The sequence below is a fragment of the Plecotus auritus genome (assembly GCF_963455305.1).
Source record: "Plecotus auritus genome assembly, chromosome: 2".
Taxonomy (NCBI): Eukaryota; Metazoa; Chordata; class Mammalia; order Chiroptera; family Vespertilionidae; genus Plecotus; species Plecotus auritus.
In genome coordinates this window covers 184,436,659-184,458,928 of record NC_137771.1, presented here as the reverse complement: position 1 = coordinate 184,458,928, position 22,270 = coordinate 184,436,659, and the positions used below count along the sequence as shown (strand labels likewise).

General features: G+C 41.0%; 1 protein-coding gene across 8 annotated transcripts in view; it reads left to right on the top strand.

The window, feature by feature from the left end:
• The window catches only part of VPS8 (VPS8 subunit of CORVET complex), a 261,243-nt gene that overhangs the window by 225,772 nt on the left and 13,201 nt on the right, over positions 1-22,270 (top strand). For all 8 annotated transcript variants that reach the window (XM_080656453.1, XM_080656454.1, XM_080656450.1 and 5 more), the window contains one exon: positions 4,246-4,299. In XM_080656453.1, coding sequence (XP_080512579.1) covers positions 4,246-4,299 — 54 coding nt within the window. The remainder of the gene's footprint in view (positions 1-4,245; positions 4,300-22,270) is intronic.

Genomic DNA, 22,270 nt, shown 5'->3' with positions numbered 1-22,270 from the left:
AAATGTCTATTTAAGTCCTTTGCTAATTTTTTAATTGGGTTGTTTGTTTTGTTGTTGAGTTTTAGATGTTCTTAATATATTCTAGATATTGATTCCTTATCAGATATGTCATTTGCAAATATTTTTTTTCATTCTTGGAGTTGCTTTTTTATCTATAATGTCCTGTGGTGCACATAAGTTTTTAATTTTGATGAAGTCACATTTGTCTTTTTTAAAACTTTCATTGCTTGTGCCTTTGGTGTCATATCCAAGAAATCATTGCTAAATCCAATGCCATGAAATTTCCCCCCTGTGTTTTCATCTAATAGTTTTGTAGCTTTACCTCTTGCATTTGGTCTTTGATCTATTTTGAGGTAATTTTTGTATGTGGTGTTAGATAAGGGTCCAGCTTCATTCTTTTGCATGTGGATCTTCAGTTTTGCTGAAAAGACTGTCCTTTCCCCCATTAAAAGGTTGATACTTTTGTTGAAAATCATTTGACCATATATGTGATATTCCCACTTGATCATGATGTATGACCCTTTCAGTGCGCTGTTGAATTCATTTTGTTAGTCTCTGTTCTATTCCATTAGTTCTGTATGTCTGTCTTTATGCCAGGAGCACACTGTTTTAATTACCATAGCTATGTAGTAAGTTTAGAAATCAGAAAGTGTGAAGACCCCCAACTTTGTTCTTCTTTAAGATAGTTTAATGACAAATTTTAGGAGGGATTTCTTTTTTCCTGAAAAAAAAAAAATGCCATTGAGATTTTGATAGGAATTGCATTGAACCTATAGATTGCTTTGGGTAGTATGAACATCTTAACAATATTAAGTCTTCCAAAATATGTTCATGGAGTGTTTTTCTATTTATCTTTGTCTTCTTTAATTTCTTTCAGCAATATTTTATAGTTTTAAGTGTGCAAGTCAAAGCATCCTTGGATAAATTTATTCCAAAGTGTTTTATTCTTTTTGATAGTATGGTAAATTGTTTTCTTAACTTCCTTTACTGATTTTTTCATTGTTAGTGTAGAGAAACAAACTGATTTTTGTGTGTTGTTTTGTATCCTGCAATTTTGCTTAATTTGTTTGTTAGTTGTAACAGATTATTTTTTAAATCTAAATTTAGAGTTTTCTACATATAAGATCATGTTATCTGCAAAGAGATAATTTTACTTTTCCCTTTCCAATTTGAATGCCTTTTACTCTTCCTCTTGCTTAATTGCTCTGACTTGGACTTCCAATATTATGTTAAATAGAGGTGGCAAAAGCAGGCATTCTTATCTTAGAGAAAAAGCTTTCAGTCTTACACCATTGAATATGATGTTAGCTGTGATATATATATATATATATATATATATATATATATATATATATATATATATGTAAAATGTTGAGGTAGTTTCCTTATAAACTTCATTTGTTGAGTGTTTTTATCATGAAAAGGTGTTAAATTTTGCCACATGATCTTTGTGCATCATTTGAGATGATCATGTGGATTTTTTTCCTTCATTCTTTTAATGTGGTGTATTGCATTTATTGATTTGTGTATATTGAGCCCACCTTTGCCTCCCAAGAATGAATCCCACTTGATCATGATGTATGACCTTTTTAATGTGCTGTTGAATTCACTTTGCTAGTACTTTGTTGAGGACTTTTGCATCTATGTTCATCAGGGACATTGGCCCATAGTTTTCTTTTCTGGTAGTGTCAGATCCAGCTTTGATATCCGAGTAGTGCTGACTTCCTAAAATAGGAAGTTTTTTGGAAGAGTTGAAGAAGGATTGACAGTTCTTCTTTAAATGTTTGGTAGATTTCACCAATGAAAATACCTGGTTCTGGACTTTTCTTTGTTGGGAGGTTTTTGATTACAGTTTCCTTACTAGCTATTATTCTATTCAGATTTTGTTTCTTAATGATTCAGTCTTAGTAGGTTGTGTGTTTCTAGGGTCTAATTTTCTTTTGATTCCTTCTTTGATCCATGAGTTATTCAGAAGTATGTTACTTAGCTCCTAATATTAGGGAATTTTTCCAGAGATCTTTCTGTTATTAATCTAATTTATTTCTGTTTTAGTCAGAGAACATTCTTTGTATGACTTGAATTCTTTAAATTTATTGAGAATTGTTTTATTGCCAGAAAATGGTCTAAGGTGGTAAATGTTCCATGTGTACCTGAAAAGAACATGTATTATGCTTTTGTTGGGGATGGGGTGTTTTGTAAATGTCCATCTTATCAAGGTAGTTGTATTAAGCCTTCTATGTCTTTTTTATTTTTAATTGAGATATAATTGATATGATTGTATAGTTTTAGGTACACAACATGTTAGTTTGATACATTTATATCGTTCAATATGACTACAGTAGCACTAGCTAACACCATCATGTCACATAATTATTTTTGTGTGTGTTGAGAACAGTAAAAATCTAGTTTCCTAGCAACTTTGAAGTTTATAATACAATATTGTTGACTATAGTCACTATGTTGTGCCTTAGATCTCCCAAACTCATTCATTTACTAGTTGCAGGTTTGTACCCTTAAGCAGTACCTCCCCAGTTTCCCCCCGTCCCAGCCCCTGGTAACCATCATTCTACTCTGATTTTATGAGCTCAGCTTTTCCAGATTCAACATGTAAGTGATATCATATATATTTGTCCTTCTCTGGTGACTTACCTCACTTAGCATAATGCCCTCACGGTCCATCCATATTGTCGCAAATAGTAGGATTTCTTTCTTTTTATGGCTGAATAATAATCCATTGTATATATGTATATTGTATCTTCTTTATCCATTCATCCTTTGATGAACACTTACTTGCATACTTGATTGAACATGGTGTGCTGTTATCTCTTCAAGATACTGATTTCTATTCCTTTAGATCAGTGGTCGGCAAACTGCGGCTCGCGAGCCACATGCGGCTCTTTGGCCCCTTGAGTGTGGCGCTTCCACAAAATACCATGGCCTGGGCGAGTCTATTTTGAAGAAGTGGCGTTAGAAGAAGTTTAAGTTTAAAAAATTAGGCTCTCAAAAGAAATTTCAATCGTTGTACTGTTGATATTTAACTCTGTTGACTAATGAGTTTGCCGACCACTGCTTTAGATATATACCCAGGTGTGGGATTGCTGAGTCATATAGTAGTTTGATTTTTAATTTTTGGAGGAACCACCATATTGTTTTCATAATAGCTATACCTAAATTTACATTCCTACCAATATATCCCTTTTCCCAGCACATTCCTTTTTCTCCACATCCTCACCAACATTTGTTATCTCTTATCTGTTTTATAAAAACTGTCCTAACAGGTGTGAAGTGATACCTTATTGTGGATTTGATTTGCATTTCCCTGATTGAGTATCTTTTCATATAGCTCTTGACTTTTTGTATGTCTTTGGAAAATGTCTGTTTGGGTCCTTTGCCCATTTATTAATTGGTTTTATTTTTTTCTGATTATCTGCCTACTTTTTCATCATTTATTGAGAGAGGGGTGTAGACATCTCTGACTATAAAATCTACTTCTCTTCGCAGTCCTATCAGTTTTTGTATTACGTACTTCTGAGCTATTAGGCTCATCGTGTTTAGGATTGTTATGTCCTCCTGATGAATTGAGCCCTTTATTATTATGAAATGATCTTCTTTATCCCTGGTAATAATCTTTCCTCTGAAATAATGCTATTATGGTATATCTTTCCAGTCTTTTTGCTTTTAACCTATGTGTTTTTATATTTAAAGTATTTTCTTGCAGGCAGCTTGCAGTTGGGTCTCACTCATTTATCTAATGTGACAATCTCTTTTAACCTTTCCAATATATAAAGATTTTCTGTACCATTTGAAGAGTTTCTCTTCCTTGGGCTAAGCATCTTTTTGTTATGGTTTGGCTGATACTTTATCTAAATCCTTCACTATTATTATCAAACTCTTGTGCATTTTGCTTAAAAGGGATATTATATCACAAAGGATACTTGGCTTTGGCGTCTGCAAGAAATGCTGACTATTGCATGTTATATCAGTTGATTAACATTATCAACAAAAATCTATATCTATTTGGTTCTTCACCATTTAGTTAAAACCAATCTGAATCATCTGTTCCACTTTTCTTATCCAAATCGTATTTCAAAGGGACTTAAAAAAAAATCACCTATTCCTATTACTCTGAAAATGTCTGTTTTATCTCAGTTACACCAATTCTAGTTGAACTATTTTGAGTGTGGGTCAAATAAAACTAGACTATAACTAACAGGATATTATAATGTTTGCCTTTTTTTTTTCCAGTTAAAAATGTCTCCATCCTGTCATCCATCTAAAGGGGATTCTGCTGTTAAGAAAGTGAGTACGTTTTAAAGGCAAAAAACAACTTCCTCCCTCTGTATGTTTATTCTCCTCTGTTGAACAATTTTCTGAAAATGACTGTGATTTTTAATCACCTTAATATCGTCAAAGTCTCTTTCTGATGAGTTGCCTTAATGATGTATAACCAGGACTTCTTGCCTCTTCCTGAGAAGCCAAGTGGAGGGTTAGGCCTAGCATCAGTCTCCTGGCAACTAGGGACCTACCATTTTTCTACAATTCTCGTCCTGGCATAACTGAGTGGTAGCAGATGAAATGTATTCTAAGAAGGAAATCTGTGTAGATACTGGCCTGAGATATTAGTATTTCAGCACATACCACATAAAGTCTTCAGTAAGTACTGTGAGATAGAACTGTCAATGCCACTTCAATCCCTGACTGTAAACTTTGAGGCACAAATAGGCTGTGAGTCTTTCAATGGAGCAATCCCCAGGTGATGTCAAGAGAACCACTGAAATTCTTCTCTTTATCCAGCTGCCACAGTACAGCTCAAATGTGGCAAACAGATTGACATTTTTGCTATGTTTTCTCTTGCCGTTTCTGTTCCTCTGGTAGTTGAAGTGGATTACCCTTTTTGACAATTTCAGCCAGCATACATGTCAGCAAAGGATTTTAGAACTAAATTAACAACTTGCTGGCTCTGGTGACTAAAGCAGGTTCTAGCTTCAAAGCAATGTGCCAAAAACGGGTCCCTTTTCTCTGCCTTCAGAATCTCCTGAGACATTTCAAAAGAGAAAAAAGGAATAAAAACAAAATATTGTCTGAAAAGCTCTATAACAAGCTGCACGTGAAACTCTCTTTCACTGTCTAGTTGGGGTGGGCAAGAGTGAAGCCATGATTGTTGCTGCTTAGAACTATCACATGGTAACGTGAGCTGGAAAGGGTTTGAATAACTTAATCTCACTCAGTACACAAATGAAGAATTTGGAATCCAGAGGGAATTTTTTTGCCTAAGCTCACAAAGGTTAGCTATGGGACACACTTCTAAAGTAGAGGTTAAAAACATGTGCTTTGGATTCAACCAGACTTGGGTTCAAAGATGGATTCTTCTCTTTATTCATCTGAGTAATCTTCAATAAGTCAGACCCTTCCTTTCCTCCTTTGTAAAATGATGGTGCTATCTCTCAGAATTGTGAATACTAAATGAGATACTATTTAAGTGCCTAATACTATGCTTGACACATAGTAAGTACTCAGTAAATTATTGATACACAGTAAGTACTCAGCTGTTGTTGAAACTAGTGTTAAAACGGGTCTCTAAGCTCCTCATCAGATACCCTTCCACGTTATTGTGCTACTTATATATTATGCTCATTCAGCAAGTATTTCTTTTTTTAAAAAAATATTTTATTGGTTTTTAGAGAGTGAGTAAGGGAGAGGGAGAGAGAGAAACATCAGTGAGAGAAGAACATCATCGATCGGCTGCCTCCTGCATGGCTCCCCACTGGGGATGGAGCCTGCAACCCGGGCACGTGCCCTGACTGGGAATCGAACCAGTGATCTCTTGGTTCCTGAGTCAATGCTTAACCACCGAGCTGGGCAGCAAGTATTACATTAAACTAGACACTGAGCTCAGAAATGGACTCCAGAGATGAAAAGTACAATCCTTTTCTCAAGGACCTCAGTATTTAATGGGAGAAGTTGATGGGTAAACTGACAATTTCCATATGAATTGACATGTGCTGTGGCGGATGCATAGGTGCTGCGAGAGCGTGGAGGAGAGGCCCTGTTTTGAAATGACTAAGCTAATTTAGTACCACACTTATGTGCTTTATGCTGAAGAGGCCAGTGAAGACGTTTGAGAAATGGTTAGCTGCTCCCTTACAACCTTGTTACTAGTTTATAATGAAAGCAAATCCTACCAAACTTATAGATGTTTATTAAATAAATACTCATTTAGAAATAGATTAATTCTGTTTTTTAAGCTTTCTAATGTCCCAGCTGTCTGTCATTGTAGATGTCTATCAGAGAGGTAGCAATGTCATAAAAAATAGGATTCTGTTACTCTTGTAATCAGCATCAGACAAGGAGAAACTTCCTAAGCCAACGTCTGGACACAGGTGGCCCCAGGAAGCATTCCTAAGTGATCAGTTATAGACTTACTCCTCTCCATGCAAGAGTTGGGACTATCTCTAAGTGATTATACCCAGTCTGCAGATCTGGAATACCTTTTCTTTTAGCAATGAGGTCCATTTCTAACATTACCATTCTGATTAACAAGCCATTAATTTTACCAGTAGGAAAGCTTCTCCTGTTTCTGAGCTAATAAGTAGCCTTAGGTGTTGGTCAATGTATGAACAGCTGAAGGGCTTTTAATAGCTGTCTTTGGGAGTGCATGGTAGCTGGCAGTCTCTGAAATATGGATTCTTGTTTAGGGCCACTGATCACCCTGAGTTGAAGCCTAATATCACACTATTCGTGGTGTCTAGAATAACTTTAAAATATACATTACAACACGTGCCTCCCCAGACTAAAAGATCAGGGAAGGTTTCCCAGAGGAGGTAAAACTTGTTCTAGCCCCAAAATCCAAGAGAAAAGGTGCTCCAGGCAGACATGGGTGAGTACAGCACATTTCAGGAAATGGGGGTGCTTCTGTGTATCTTAAATGTAGGAGCAGGCAAAAGCCTGGTGCAATAAACGGGAGCCCAGGTCACAGGCAGTCCCAGTATATTACGTTTGCTTTTATCTTGAAGATAAGGATTCCTGTCAAAGGTGAGATTGCAGGTAAAAAGAAACAAATTAGAACAGTAAAGACAGCCCTGGCAAGTGTGGCTCAGTTGGTTGAAGCATCATCTTGTGCACCAAAGGTTGCGGGTTTGATCCCTGGTTGGAGTGCATGTGGGAGGCAATTGATCATGTTTCCCTCTCAAATTGGGGTCTCTCCCTCCCTCCCTCTCTCTGCCTCTCTTCCTCTCTCTCGCCCTGTATGTGTGTGTATACAATCTCCCTCCCTCCTTTCCTCTCTCTAGAATAAAAAAAAAATTAAAAATAAAAGAATAAGGACAGTTGTCCAAGCAAAAAAAAAGGCTCTAAACCTATGAAAATAGAACAAAGAGATGAGATAATAAATTCAAGTCTTGTTCTGTTTTTCCTCAGTATCCTTTCTGACACTCGAAGTCTGAGTTTGATGTCTTTCCTTTTTTGAGCTTATATAGCATCCTGAGCGAGTCCCTACCAACATACTTACCTTCCTTTTTACTTACATGTATCCCCCATTAGATTGTATGCCTCATTAGGGCAGGGACCGCATCAGACTTGTTCTACGTGTAGAACAAAGTAGTCACTCAGTAGTTGTTCAGTGAATAAGAAAGATATGAAAGAGATTCCACAGGACCTTGTGTTGTTTGTGGGAAGTGAGGGGGGAAAGAAATTTCTGGCCTGATAGAGAATGAACAAATGAACCATCGTTGCTGGCCCAGGCTTGTATTCCCAGCGTGGTGAGTTCCTTACTGTTTGAGCTATATCGTCATCCATACTCTGAGTGAGATTATGTAAAGCTCAGCACCTAATTATCACTTCCTTAGTTGGGTATGTATTTTTGTGTGTCCAGGTTTATGTGTGCATATATATGTACATCTACATATAAATTCAGGTTGTCATCCTGGAGCTCCAGTCGCCCTTCCCAAAGTCACACTGACAGATGGAGGCACCAGTGTCTGTTGAACAGACTGACTGCCAAAGTGACATGTGTAGGAAACACAAAGGAGCAGTAGTGTTCTTGATTTGAGCCAAAAATTCTCTATTGACCAAAAACTGAAGGAAGTGTTTAGTGACTCTGCTGTCACTCTTGGCCCAGCCAGGAGCTGAATCAGTGCTGAGGAGACAGAGCTGCGTTTCTGTGGGGATCTGCTTAGCTCTTGGGATGGATGTGTCGGGTGGGAGTCGCCCTTCTGCTTTGCTGCAGTGTCAGTCTAGCAGATTGTGAGCATGGATACAAAACATCTTTTTGCAACACAAGTATTTTGCATTTTATATATTCTTTCTCTAAGCTTTGGATGGAAATATTTATCATATATGTCATATAAAATCTACACTAATAAAAGAGAAACATGCAAATTGACCATCACTCCACTACACCCACCAGCCAATCAGAGCGGGTATGCAAATTAACCCAAACAAGATGGCGGCGGCCACAGAGCTAGAGCGAGCAGGAGGCTTGGGTTGCCCTAGGCGATAGAGGAAGCCAAGCTTCCCGCCTGCCCGCCCTGGCCGGCTGTGGCCTCCACTCAAGGCTACAAAGTTTCAATTATAGAAGATAAATAAATCCCAACAAAACTGGCAGCAGCCACCGAGCTGGAGAGAGCAGGAGGCTTTGGTTGCCCCCGGCGATGGAGGAAGCCAAGCTTTCTGCCCGCCCTGGCCTGCCCTGGCCTCCTCTCAAGGCTACTAAGTTTCAATTATAGAAGATAAATAAATCCCAGATACCAGGGCCTCCGCTTGGGTTGCCAGGGGGCGTGGCCGGCCTGCAAACCACCACAGGCCCCTCCCCCAGGCCGCCTCACACCCCAAGGGAACCCCCACCCTGATCCGGGACACCCTTCAGGGCAAACCAGTTAGCCCCCACCCATGCACCAGGCCTCTATCCTATCTAATAAAAGAGTAATATGCAAATTGACTGTCACTCCAACACACAAGATGGCTTCCCCATGTGGTCAAAGATGGCTGCCCCCATGTGGACACAAGATGGCCACCACAAGATGGCCAGCAGGGGAAGGCAGTTCGGAGGGACCAGGCCTGCAAGGGAGGGCAGTTGTGGGCAATCAGGCCAGCAGGGGAGGGCAGTTGGGGGTGACCAGGCTGGCAGAGGAGGGAAGTTGGGGGCCACCGGGCCTGCAGGGAAGGGCAGTTGGGGGAGACCCAGGCCTGCAGGAGAGAGCAGTTGGGGGCAACCAGGCCTGCAGGGGAGGGCAGTTAGGGGTGACCAGGCCTGCAGGGGAGGGCAGTTAGGCATCAATCAGGCTGGCAGGGGAATGGTTAGGGGGTGATCAGGCTGGCAGGCAGAAGCGGTTAGGGGCAATCAGGAAGGCAGGCAGGCGAGCAGTTGGGAGCGAGCAGTCCTGGATTGTGAGAGGGATGTCCAACTGCCCGTTTAGGCCCAATCCTACTGGGATGGGCAGTCGGACATCCCTCGAGGGGTCCCAGATTGGAGAGGGTGCAGGCTAGGCTGAGGGACACACACCCCCCATGCACGAATTTCATGCACCAGGCCTCTAGTTTGTGTATAATATTTCTTATGTATGTAAGATTTCTTCTTAATGGCCTCTAACTGGTAACTTCAATAAAGTTGGAAGATAAATGTTTCCCTAGGACTTTTTCAGTGTTTGATCATGGATGGCCAGAAATTTAAAAATCAAGCAGCATTTCCCTGAGACAAAAATTGCCATAATAGTCCATTGCAATAAACTCCCTAGAGTAGTTGCAAACTGGAGGTAGATGATGTTTGAGGTGAATTAGAGGAATTTAGGGAGGTAGTTGAAGGTCGCATCAAAAACCACTCGGCTATGATGCATCTCTTTTCAACTCCTAAAGAGACACCGTCCAGGAGTTCGTGTAGCAAAGTTAGAATTGTTACATGCATAACAACCAGGGAAAGCGGTTTCATCTTATATCTATCACAAAAGCATGCTTGCACTCGGAGCCTACCCTGTTTTAGGTGAGCATTCTTTGCCGGTGTGTTTGCAGAAGCCTGGGGGACCGGAAGCTCTGGCTGAAAAGTATCCTAAGGCTGAGGGAACCCACTTGAAGAGTCCACAGTTGATATTCTCAGAGTGACTTCTATCAATTAGGGACGAGGTCCTGGGAAGGGCAGGGTAGGAAGCGTTGCTAATAGTTCTGGGTAAATTCAGTCGTGTTCCACAGAGCCTTGAAGGTGCCAGGCCTTGGGAGGTCAGAGGTCAGTGAATTCTAGTCCTTGCTTTCAATGTATATACAAGTTCATGGTGACTGCACTGGAGGGTTTAATAACCATACCTCCCAGAAATTGGTTATCAGTTTCTCAAGTATTTAAGTATATTATAACAATTTGGAGCTGATTTTGGGGGGGGTTTTTTGGTCCAAGTGTTCTGATGAGGTAAAATTTTTATAGCCAGTTCCCAGTCTTGCCATTCATGTCAGGAATGTAGATGACTATATTTGCTCATGATTTTTATTGACTCACAGTGGGGTTTTGTTTGGTTTTTTAATTTGTATTTTTAAGGAAAGAAGCTCACAGCGGCTCTGTTTCCATAACAACAGGAAAAGCTGACTGCAGTGTGTCAGCTCACTGGCCCCAAGAATGGCTAGTTGATAGTTTCACAAAAGTCAAGGGAAACATGAAAAGGAGAAAGCCGGGAGAGAGATGAAGCGTTTTCTAGCTATCATCTGACAGTGGCTTAAATAAAGATTCATTTACCCTTTTTTTGGCTCACCCTTAACTCTCTCCTGCAAAGATGCAAGTGATAGCCCCTGATGGGATGTACGCTGCCTTTTTGTTTCTTACAGTATTTGTCCAGTAATACATACCCAAACATGACAGGTGACTTCAGTGTCTTTACAATAAAAAAACAGAAACGGAGGACACGGTTTGGTCTTTGTTTTGCATAGGCAGGTGGAAGATCTCCACAGGCCTGGTGCCTCTTTATGCTCAGGTGAAGAAGCTGGGCGCAGTCGCCGTCAGACATCTGGAGAGCAATTTGGAAGGAAGCATAGAAATTCCTTGTTGTTCAGAGGTCAGAACTGGTACCTGTGGGTGCCCACAAGGTAGAAGGAGATGTCAGCTTGGTTTGAGAATTTCCTAATAGTGGAACAAGTTACCTGGTGTGTTACCAGAGGTGTTTGATCAGTGGCGGGATGTATTGCTCAAAACTGCAGCAGGTTTTCCTGCCATGGCTGAGAGGTTGAGCTGGCTAATTTGTAAATCCCTTGGAGCGTTAAGATCTTACGATTTAAAAAAAAAAAATCTTATGACGCTACAGTTATATTATAACTCATTGATGTGCTGAATGATTTTAGTTAGATCCATACATCCAGCCTGAATTAAAAGAGTATGTTGTCCACCAAAGAAAAAAAGATGGATTTAGGTAAGAAGATACTTTATTTTAAAAAATCATTGCAATGAGGGTGGAGGGGGCTTTTGCCATAGGGAGAATGCTCTGACCCCAAGATCTGCAAGGATGTCGAATGCCAGCTAGAAAAGAAACTTATTTTATAGAGGTAGGGAAACAAGGCTAGAAAGAACCAGATTTGGGGGAGCGGGTGAAAGAATTGGACAGTTGAGAAGGGAATGTCTTTCCTGGAGGTCAGCCAGTTTTCAGAAGGACTATCCAGGAGGGGCTGTATGCTGACTCAGGCTGAGGACGGGTCAAGGACTTGGGGGAAGCAGAGAAGCTTGACTAAAGTTAAGCATTTTGTTCCAGTCAGTCATAGGGAAGTAGTTCAGCTAATCGTTTATGAGGCAAAGAATGAGAGTTTGGTTGGTCTGTCTCTGGCTGTCATAGTTGTAAACATGGTGGCATCGGGAATCCTCCCAGTCTGTGAGGAGGAGTGGTTCCTTGCAGTAGCTGTTACCCAGAGCAGGGTTCTGGGATTTCCTTATTTGGAGCTGCTTTCCAGGAGCTCAGGGCTCAGGTGACGTTTAACGGGGTCATGGCTCTGACTCTGAGGCCATGTTCTTTCCTTATTCCTCTCCATAGTTATGACCTGAAGTCCATGGACTAGGCTTTTCAAAACCTGCTTATTCGTCCTCAAGTGGAGGGAGAAAATGTCAACTGCAGTTATTAAGAGGACTGCGGTGACCATTTGTTTGTTGTACTCACTCTTCTCACCCATAATTATGCATATCTTCTGGTCTGAAAAGTGAGACTAGCTGAGGATTTCAAAGAATCTCAGAGTTCTTATGCAATGTACAAATCTATTCCTCACCCATTTATTTTGCATTAAGTGGGTATTTGCTAACATAGCATTCTGATTTTTTAATGGTTTCTTAAAAAATTAATACTTTATTTTTAGAGCAGTTTTAGATCTACAGAAAAATTGAGCAGAAAGTACAGAGTTCCCATCTATTTCCCTCTTCAGTTTCCCCTTTTCTTAACATCTTGCATTGCTGTGGCACATTTATTACAATTGATGAACCAACATTGGTGCATTATTATTAACTAAAGTCCATAGTTGACATTAGAGTTCACTCTTTGTGTTGTACATTCTGTGGGTTCTGACAAATGTGTAATGAAATGTATCCAGCATTTATAGAATGGTTTAACTACCCTGAAATCCCATGTCCCACTCTTCATCGTTCCCTCCCAGCAAACTTCTGGTAACTGCTAATCTTTTTTTCTGTCTCTATTGTTTTGCCTTTTCCAAAATGTCATGTAGTTGGACAGTATATTGCCTTTGAAGATGGACTTCTCTTACTTAGTAATACCCACTTTAAGGTTCCTTCAGGTCTTCTTGTGGCTTGATTCCATTTCTATAAATGGAACGAAAAGCACATTAATTTTTTAAGCAGCCATATTTCACGGTTGGCTTGATAAACAAGTTGATAGCAAATTTATGATTCTATTCACACATGCTCCTGACCCCATCCTGTGTAAACAGTACTGGTTTCTAGAGCCAACTACGGGGCATTTCTTATATTGTTTCTGTTGGGAATCACATTTTTTCATTCAATGCATTGGCCTCTTATCTTTAAGTCATTGATAAAATATTTGTATAAAACAAAGCCCAGGATAGAGCCCTGCAGCTCATCACTAGAGACCTAGGTAGCATTATTTATGATGGCAACTGAGAGTTAATGGGTGTAATTTTTCTCCTTCATAATATGACATCCCTACATGAACAGAGTCAGATTGTAGGAGTCTGTCACAGTGAGGTTGAAGGTAAGACAGTATCAGAGCCAGTGGTTCTTTATTCCATCTCTGCCCTCTTAGTGTATGGAAGTGAACTCCCTTATCAAAACAATTAATGCGTCAATATATACCATCTCCTTGGAATTTGGGACCCTACTGCAGTTTAGAGTATCAACCAAGTTACAAATGGGCCTTTTCCCTCCAACAGTGTTTCCTAATGAAGCTTTTAGGCATTAACTATAGTACATGGCAGGGATCTTTTACAGTATGTGTGACAGATTAACTAACAGCCTATTATTTTGCATTAAGACAACTTAGTAAGCCATTCTTAATTGCACTATGCTGACTTGTCACCTGTTTTAAAGGTCACAAACAGCAGAGCTCTGCAGAGTTTGAGCTGCTGTAATGTATGTGGGTGGGTGGTATACTGTTACTGCTGAGTGTAGCCTTCAGTTAATGTGCCATCCCTAAAAGCTCACACTCCTTTCATGTAGTACCAGAGCATGGGATTATGTTCAAGAAACAGTGAGAAACTTGGGTTAAAGCAAAAGGGAATGAAGAGAAGATAAAGATGAAATAGGGGCTGTCAGTTCTGCCTGACAAGTCATTGCCTTGGGACTTTTGTGTTTTGTTGTTTTCTACATATATCCTAGGGCATTCTGTTTGTGATTGACATTGGTTCTTCTATTATGACATGAATAAGTTTTAGCTCCCTGTTTTGTAGTGACATATCTACTAATGATAGATATTATTCCAGAGTTAGTATATTCTTAGAGGAGAGACCCCACTCCAGATTCTTAAACTTAAAAAAGTGTTTTTAAGTCAGTTAAGACTACCTTTGTATGGTACTAAATAGGGCAGTGCCTATCTGTCTGTGGCAACTTCTGTAAAGAAAATGAAATCATTAGAGAACATTATGCTAAGTGAAATAAGCCAGTCAATGAAAGAAAAATACCACATGATCTCACTCATTTGTGGATAATAAAAAACATTATAAACTGATGAACAAAAAGATAGATACAGAGGCAATAAAGCATAAACAGACTGTCAAATTACAGCGGGAAGGTTAGGGAGAGGTGGGGGAAATAAGAGATCAACCGAAGGACTTGTATGCATGCATATAAGAATAACCAACGGATGCAAAACATTGGGGGGTGAGGGCATGTATGGGAGTGGGGTGGCGGGGGGCAATGGTAAGATATGTACACATATAATACTTTAATAAAAAATATGTTAAAAAAAAAGAAATCATACAGAAATTTCTCTGCAGTCTTTAGAAGGAAGAAATGATCTAATTCTAATGACCTCACTCAGCGTTTCACATTTAGCTCGGAGAAGTCTTCATTAATGCCAATCATCTCCTTCTCTACACTTCCCATTTACTTCAGTAGTGTTGTCATTCCCCAATCATAATATACCTTCCTATTCCAAACGCCTCATCACTGACCACCTCTGTCTCCTGGGGCTCCAGTCCATCCTCCACCTCTTCCAGTGCTTAGGAAGCTTCAGTGGCTCCCTGTTGCTAACAGAGTTAATCTGAAATGGTTTCGATTGACAGTCTAGACTTTTGATGCATCACCAGCTTACATTTCATCCTCATCCTCTCTTCCTTTCCTTCTTCTGTAACCAAAGGGAATTTGTTATTATGTTCTACAGTGATCTTGGGCACATCACAGAACCCAGGACCTTAGTTTCCTCAACCATAAAAAGAGGATAACGGAAGTACTGACCTCCTAGCGTTTTTGTGATAGTTAAATGAGGTAATTTGTGTACAGTGCTTGCAACAATAGCTAGCACACTGTAATTACTTGCTCAATGACTGTTAACCGCTGCAGTAGTGTGGTGGTAGTTACTCCTCTCACATCTTAGAAGACATAAATGCATTTTCTTCCTACTGCTATGAAAAGTCACTGTGTTATTTCTTTTCCATTGTGGTATTGAAGGTCTGGTTTTTAATGGATATTTTCCAATCAAACTTTTGCCATCTCCACCTACAACTTCAAGCACTCTCTTCCCTTAGAGCTGGTCATTCTAGAGCTATGGTTCCTACCCTAGGTGAACGCAAAAGAGATGTTCTTCCAGGTGCTTCCCTCCTCTCTCCAGTCAGCTTAGCAATGAACTTGCTTATTTTATTATTTCATTACCTAATCCATTATTCGCTGTAACCTATTGAGAGTTTTGAGACCTTGGGAAATGAGGGTGTGTGAGAAGTGAAGTTTGTGTCTGAGAGCAAACTGTGTGGATGGGAATTTTAGGAAAGGTGTTTTCTGTTCATGGTTTCACCTTAAGTAAAAGCATTAAATATTAAAGACCTCTAATGTGGGTGATTGTGGCGAAAGTGTAACTGAGGCCTATAACTGATGTAGAGGAAGATTTGAAGGAGAGGCCAGCAAATTCAGTTCACTCACCTCTACCCCGCCACCCTACCCCCAGCAAATGCCAGAAATGCCAGTGAAAGACTCCTAGAAAGCCAAAAAGACCAGTAATCACGTTGCAGAATTATGTCAGATTGCCCATGTCTCTCACAAACGAGGTTTGACCTTCTCATGGGCTAGCGTGGGAAAACGATTAGGAAAGGAAACACTGGGATTTTGATGTCAGGACCTGCTTTATTGTAAAGAAGAAATGAACAAGCAGAGCTCAGTCTTCTGGGACTGTCCCCATCTTCACAGATGATTTAGACGCTTCCTATCCAGAATCCCTAGTACTGTTATTATTCCTGTTCCTCTGACCCCAGCCTTCAGGGTGGCAGTGGATCATTGATGTTTTCCTACTTCGAAGCTTGATGTGCTGGTTAAGAAGCCTGTAGATCCTGAAAGCCCTGGTTGGTTTTCTTCCTTCCAGCGGATGTAATTACAGCTCTCACTTCCACCATGTCTGTGAGTCACTGAGCTTTGAAAATGCTGGCGTGCGTGCTGTGTTCACCCAGCGTCCTCTCCCCGGGGCTCTCCTAGATTATCAGGACCTAATTTTCCACTGGATTTACTTTAATGCTGAGCGTTACAAGGTCATTTTCAGGGCTCTGTCACTGTTTTTTCCTCAGAATGTGCAGCTGCAGTTTAATTTTTAGCTTTAATCGCTGCACTTCATTACATGGGAAGAAATACATTAGTGCTAGCAGATCATATTAAATGTGTTTTTATTCTCTTTTCCAATTGGAAAATCACTCCTAATCAATTCTAGGTTGGTGGGTTAGTTGGCCTGGGAATACTGGGAGGGGTGCTTTCTGTTTATAGATGTGCCAGTCTAAGATTGTGCTCAAGTTTTGTTGTTCCCACTTTTGTTTTGTGCATGACACTGATTTGGCAAATCAGTTTTTCCACACAGCATCTTAGTCTGAATCTATTATTTCTCTTCAGGCTGTCATGAGTTTTCTTGACAGTCCCTCTAGTTGCTTGCCCTAGTCCGCTTCTGATTCTGCAATAAAAGCCACGATGTGCTTTAATAAACAGAACCATCTTTTTTGAAACTTCATGCCCTAAATGCCTAACCTCATGGTGCCCACATCTTCCCTGGATGGTAGTATGGTCCAAGGTGGCATTGCCCTTTGATAAATCGAAACATAGACTAAGAGGAGCCACGGGAACTGCTATGACAGGACAAGAGCTTGGCTTCCTGATTCTTGGCCCATTGTTCTTTCTTCCGGGCACTTCTCTCAGGAGAGTAGATAACACAATCACAGTACTCCTGCCATTTTCTTGAATGTCAAATAGGCACCAGGCCCATGCATTATCTCTAATCCTCACAACAAGTCTGCAAAGTAGGCTTTACAGATAAAGAAACTGAGACTTGGAGAAGCTGAGTAACCTGGCCAGAGCCACTCAGCTAACTGGCAGATCCGGGTGGAACCCGTCAGAGCCATGCCCTGTGCTCTTCCTGCACTGCGGAGGATTTGTGAACGGTCCAGTGAACGTGGAAGAAGGAAAAACCTGCTTGCTTAACCTTCCCACCTCTTCATCCATTTGATCAGCAGATAATTAACGATTTCCCACTTGCTGTGTCACGCACAGCACTGGGCGCTGGTGAGTAAGACAAACAATGGGCCTGTCCTCAGGGAGCTCTCATTTTCATGAAGCTTTCCCTCCACTCTCCCCATTCTCGCTCTTCTGCAACCTGCACCCACCCCTTTCACTGCGGGGCTTGCCAGTTTTGTCAGCTGTGCTTTGATGACTAGGCCACATGACCAGGCTCCCAGGTCGGCTGGCTCTGTGCAGTGCCTGCAGGGCCTCCGGTGCCCTCCAGTTAGTAGCACTTAGTGAGAGCTTACAGCGTCCTGGGCTCTACCTCCCGCGCGTTATGCATTACCTTCTTAATCTTCTCAGCCACTTCATATGGCACAGTTATTATCATTATCCCCAGATTACAAAATGAAACAAAACGCCTAGCCGAGAGAGAACAGTAACCTACCTAGAGTGAGTGCTGCTGATTGGTGACAGATGCCCTCTAGCAAATAGGCTCTGCCCACCAGTGTGTGCAGTGTCACCAGGAAGCAGGCCCTGCCCCCTCCAGCAGCCCGAGGCACACTGAGTGGAGGGCTCTGCACTAGGAAGCACTCAGGGCAACAACAGGAGAGGCTTTTAATAAGTCCCACGGTTTTGGTGAATTTTCCTACCTTCTTAAAAGGGTTGGTACTTACGTTTTCTGATAGTTGAAATAATCCTTCCCCTAACAGTGAATTAAACTAAATAAAATAGATATTTCCATTGAGATAAAGGACAACATGCAGAAGACACAAAGAATCTTGACATAATCCAAATGCTTGAAAATAGGAAGGTAAATGCCCGCAGTTTCATGGTGGATCAGGAGAGCAAATGGCTGTCTGCTCTTCTCCCTAAAATGAACAGTTCAGAATAGACCAGGATGTGGGGTTATTTAGCAGATGTCTGTCGAACATTTGCTGGTGTAGAACGCTGGGAAGAGGAGGATGAGTAAGTACAGTTCTGATATTCACGGTGTCCACGTCTAATGGGGGAGGCAGGTAAGGAGGCCATTCCATTGTGGTGAGTGCAGCAATACAGTCACGCACGGGTCATGTGCAAGCAGAGCTACAGACAGGACAGGGACTCCAAGAAAGCATTACAGAGAGGGGGGCCAGAGCCGAGACTTCCATGTCTCATCATGTGTAAGAGCATACTGTGGACCCCAAAATGTTGTCATTTCAGGGGCATTTTGATGGTTTATGGAGATAATGTGAGAGCATGTTTCAAGTAAGGCCCACCGTGACAGCTGTGCAATTTGTGGTTATTATACCTCAGTAACCTCTCAAGCCTTGCTTATCAACATTGAAATCTTTTTGTGGAGTTTTAATGTCCCAGGATCTAAGAGACACTTAACTCCTCTTCAATTATTCAGCTCTGTATCCCAGGCCTAATATAGTAGGGACTCTGGAAATATTTGTTGAACCACAGAACTGGATCCAGTTCATGATGCCTAGAAGCGACAGGACAGGAGCCTACACAGGCAGGATGTAAACCAGCTAAACGGGCTGTTAGTGGACAGGCTGCCTTCCCACAAGCCCTTATTCCCACCCCACCCTGCTTTTCGAGCCCATAGAACCATGGAGAATACAGAATGCTCGTCTAGCGAGCCTCTACTTGGTCCTAGGCATATCTACAAATAGTGCTCCCGTGTCACCTCAGATGACGTGCCTTTCACACAGAGACAGTCTGGACGGCCAAGAATAGGGCCTCTCCATCCTACAGTGACTCCATTTCCAGAAGGACCCAGGGCAGCCCAGCAGGCGCTCCTTAGTTCAATCTCTGGTTGCCCAGGATGATGGCTTGTGTTGTAAGAAAGGACATGTCACCTCCAGTTACTTCACACACGGAGCAACCACATTTTTCAATTTCTAAGGGATGTGGTTGTTGGAAACCCCTTCTCGGTATCTCCAAAGAGTTTAAGGACCTAGAGGAGGAATAAGGTCATGGTAAGCCCACCCCTGTACACCTATGTGGGATGTCATGTTTGAAACTGTGTGTGTGTTTGTGTGTCTGTACATGCGCACTTACTAGTTTGTTACTCCAGGTTTTCTCCCAGGACTAGGGTTTATAAAATGGAGCTCCCACTTAGGATGCTTAATTGGTTACAATTTTTTTATTCATACTAGGTAAGTCTCCTAGCCTGCTCTTCCTCAATTTATACAATCCTGTTTACTTATTTAATAAAGTAGGTGTAGGACCTACAGTTCAGTCAGATTCAAAAAGAACCATGTGGCAGGAACATTATTATCTTACTCAAGTTTCTTACACCTGCTAAGATGCATGTGAACTCGAGTATTGAAAGCAACATATCTAATCGGGGGAGCTTAGAAAAAAAGAAATGCTGATTGTTTGGTTGATTTGGTACTGCTGACTCAGGAGGAGGCACAATACCCATAACCTGGGAGTGTCCTGTTACCTTCTCAGTAAGGACAAGGAAGGCTCCAAGGAAGACCCCGTGCTGCTCCCACAGTGCAGATTAGCTAGCACCTTGCTGTTGGTGCAGACTGAGGACCAGCATCTCAGCATCACCTGGGAGCCTGTGAGAAACGCGGAATTTCAGATCTTCCAACCAGAATCATTTAACAAGATCCCTCAGTGATTCTCATGCGCATTGAAGTTTGAGAAGCACTAGATCAGAACACGTGGGTTGGACCATCATTGAGACTTCTGCACTTTCTGCCTCGGTGAGCAAACTCCCAGTGGCTAGACTCGCAGGGGTGGGCAAACTTTTTGACTCGAGGGCCACAATGGGTTCTTAAACTGGACCGGAGGGCCGGAACAAAAGCATGGATGGAGTGTTTGTGTGAACTAATATAAATTCAAAGTAAAGGAGCGGAGGGGAGAGCAAGAGAACCCTCCGCTCTTTCGGCTCCGCGGGCCGGATAGAACAGCCGAACGGGCCGGATCCGGCCCGCGGGCCGTAGTTTGCCCACGGCTGGCTAGAGCCTTTCACCTGCGCCTAGAATAGACGACCATGCATTCCTGGCGGGGATGAAAGCGTGATTCTGTTTTTAACAGTAACATTTTCTACTTATGAACTAACACGACCTTCACTTTCCCCAGCAATTTCAGTTGCTTCCAAGTTATATCCAATAGGATGGAATAAATCAATGTGGAAAATATTACACTGGGTTATAATAGCACACATAAATGTTTGCCACCAAGTCCTGAGCAGTTGCTAGTTCTATGTAGCTAACCCTGAGTTCCTTAGTGATAAAAGCAAAAAAGAAAACACAATTAGTAACAAGTCTATAGCAGCGATTTTTTTCATCTCATGATACACATATAACTAATTGCTAAAATTCTGCAGCACAACAAAAAAACTTTTTCTTTTGCCAGTCTGACAAAAAATAGGTATAATTTTGATTCATTCACACCAGACAGCTATTGTGTTGGCTGTTGTCATTTTTCATTTGACAGTCTAAGGGAAAAGAGGTTAGTGCCTCTGACTGTATAGGTACTGAATGTTTAAAAAAAAATTTTTCTTAATTGTATTTTTTCCCCATCACCTTCTATCCCCCCTATACCCTTTTCCACCCCCACCCTGAAATCACCACACTGTTGTTCATGTCAATGAGTTCTCTCTCTCTCTCTCTCTCTCTCTCTCTCTCAATTCCCCCTCCCCCTGACAGCTGTCTGCCTGCTCTCTATCTATGAGTCTGTCTCTCTTTTCCTTCTTCAGTTTGTTCATTAAATTCCACATACGAGTGAAATCATATGGTACCTGGTACTTGTCTTTCTCTGACTGGTTTATTTCACTTAGCATTATGTTCTCCAGGTCCATCCATGCAGTCACAAAAGGTAAGATTTCCTCCTTTTTTTTTTTTTTTTACAACCAAGTAGTGTTCCATTGTGTAAATGTACCACAGCTTTTTTATCTACTCACCCACTGATAGACACTTGGGCTACTTTCAAATCTTGGCATTTTAAATAACGCTGCAATGAACATAGGGGTGCATATATTCTTTTGAATTAGTGTTTCGGGTTTCTTTGGATAAATTCCCAGAAGTGGAATTGCTGGTTCATAATGCAATTCCATTTTTAATTTTTTGAGGAAATTCCTTACTGTTTTCCACAGTGGCTGCACCAGTCTACATTCCCACCAGCAGTGTACGAGGGTTCTCTTTTCTCTACATCCTCACCAGCACTTGTGTGTTGATTTATTGATTATAGTCATTCTGGCAGGTGTGAGGTGATATCTCATTGTGGTTTTTATTTTGCATTTCCCTGATGATTAGTGATGTGGAGCACATTTTCATATGTTTATTAGCCATCTGTATGTCTGCTTTGAAGAACCATCTATTTACATCTTTTGCCCATTTTTTAATTGTACTATTTGTTTTTTAGGTGTTAAGTTGTGTGAGTTCCCTATAGATTTTGGATATTAACCACTTATCAGAGTATCATTGGCATCTTCTCCCATTCAGTAGGTTGTCTTTTTGTTTTGTTGATGGCTTCCTTGACTGTGGAAAAACTTCTTTAGTTTGATGTGGTGTCATTTGTTTATTTTTGGTTGTTCCCCTTGTCTGGGAAGACATATATATAAAAAAAAATATTGCTAAGAGCAAAGTAGAAGAGTTGATTGCCTATGTTCTCTCCTAGGAGTTTTAAATCTTTAATCCGTTTTGAGTTTATTTTTGTATATGGTGTAAGAAAGTGGTCTAGTTTCATGTTTTTGCATGTATCTGTGCAGTTTTCCCAACAACATTTATTGAAGAGACTGTCTTTAGCCTGTTGTATATTCTTGTCGCCTTTATCATAGATTAGTGGGGCTCTCAATATTGGTCCATTGATGTATGTGTGTTCTCATGCCAGTAACACTGTTTTAATTATTATAGCCTTGTAGTATAGTTTGATATCAGATAGCATGGTACCTCCAACTTTGTTCTTCTTTCTGAAGATTGCTTTGAATATCCGGGGTCTTTTCTGGTTTCATATACATTTTAGGATTATTTGTTCTAGTTCTGAGAAAACTGTCATTGGTATTTTGATAGGAATTGCATTGAATCTGTAGGTTGCTTTGGTGAGTATGGTTATTTAAAAAATATGAATCCCTTCAATCCTTGGGCAAAGTATTATCTTTCCATTTATTTATATCTTCTTCACACTCTTTCTTCAGTGTCTTACAGTTTTTTGAGTACAGGTCTT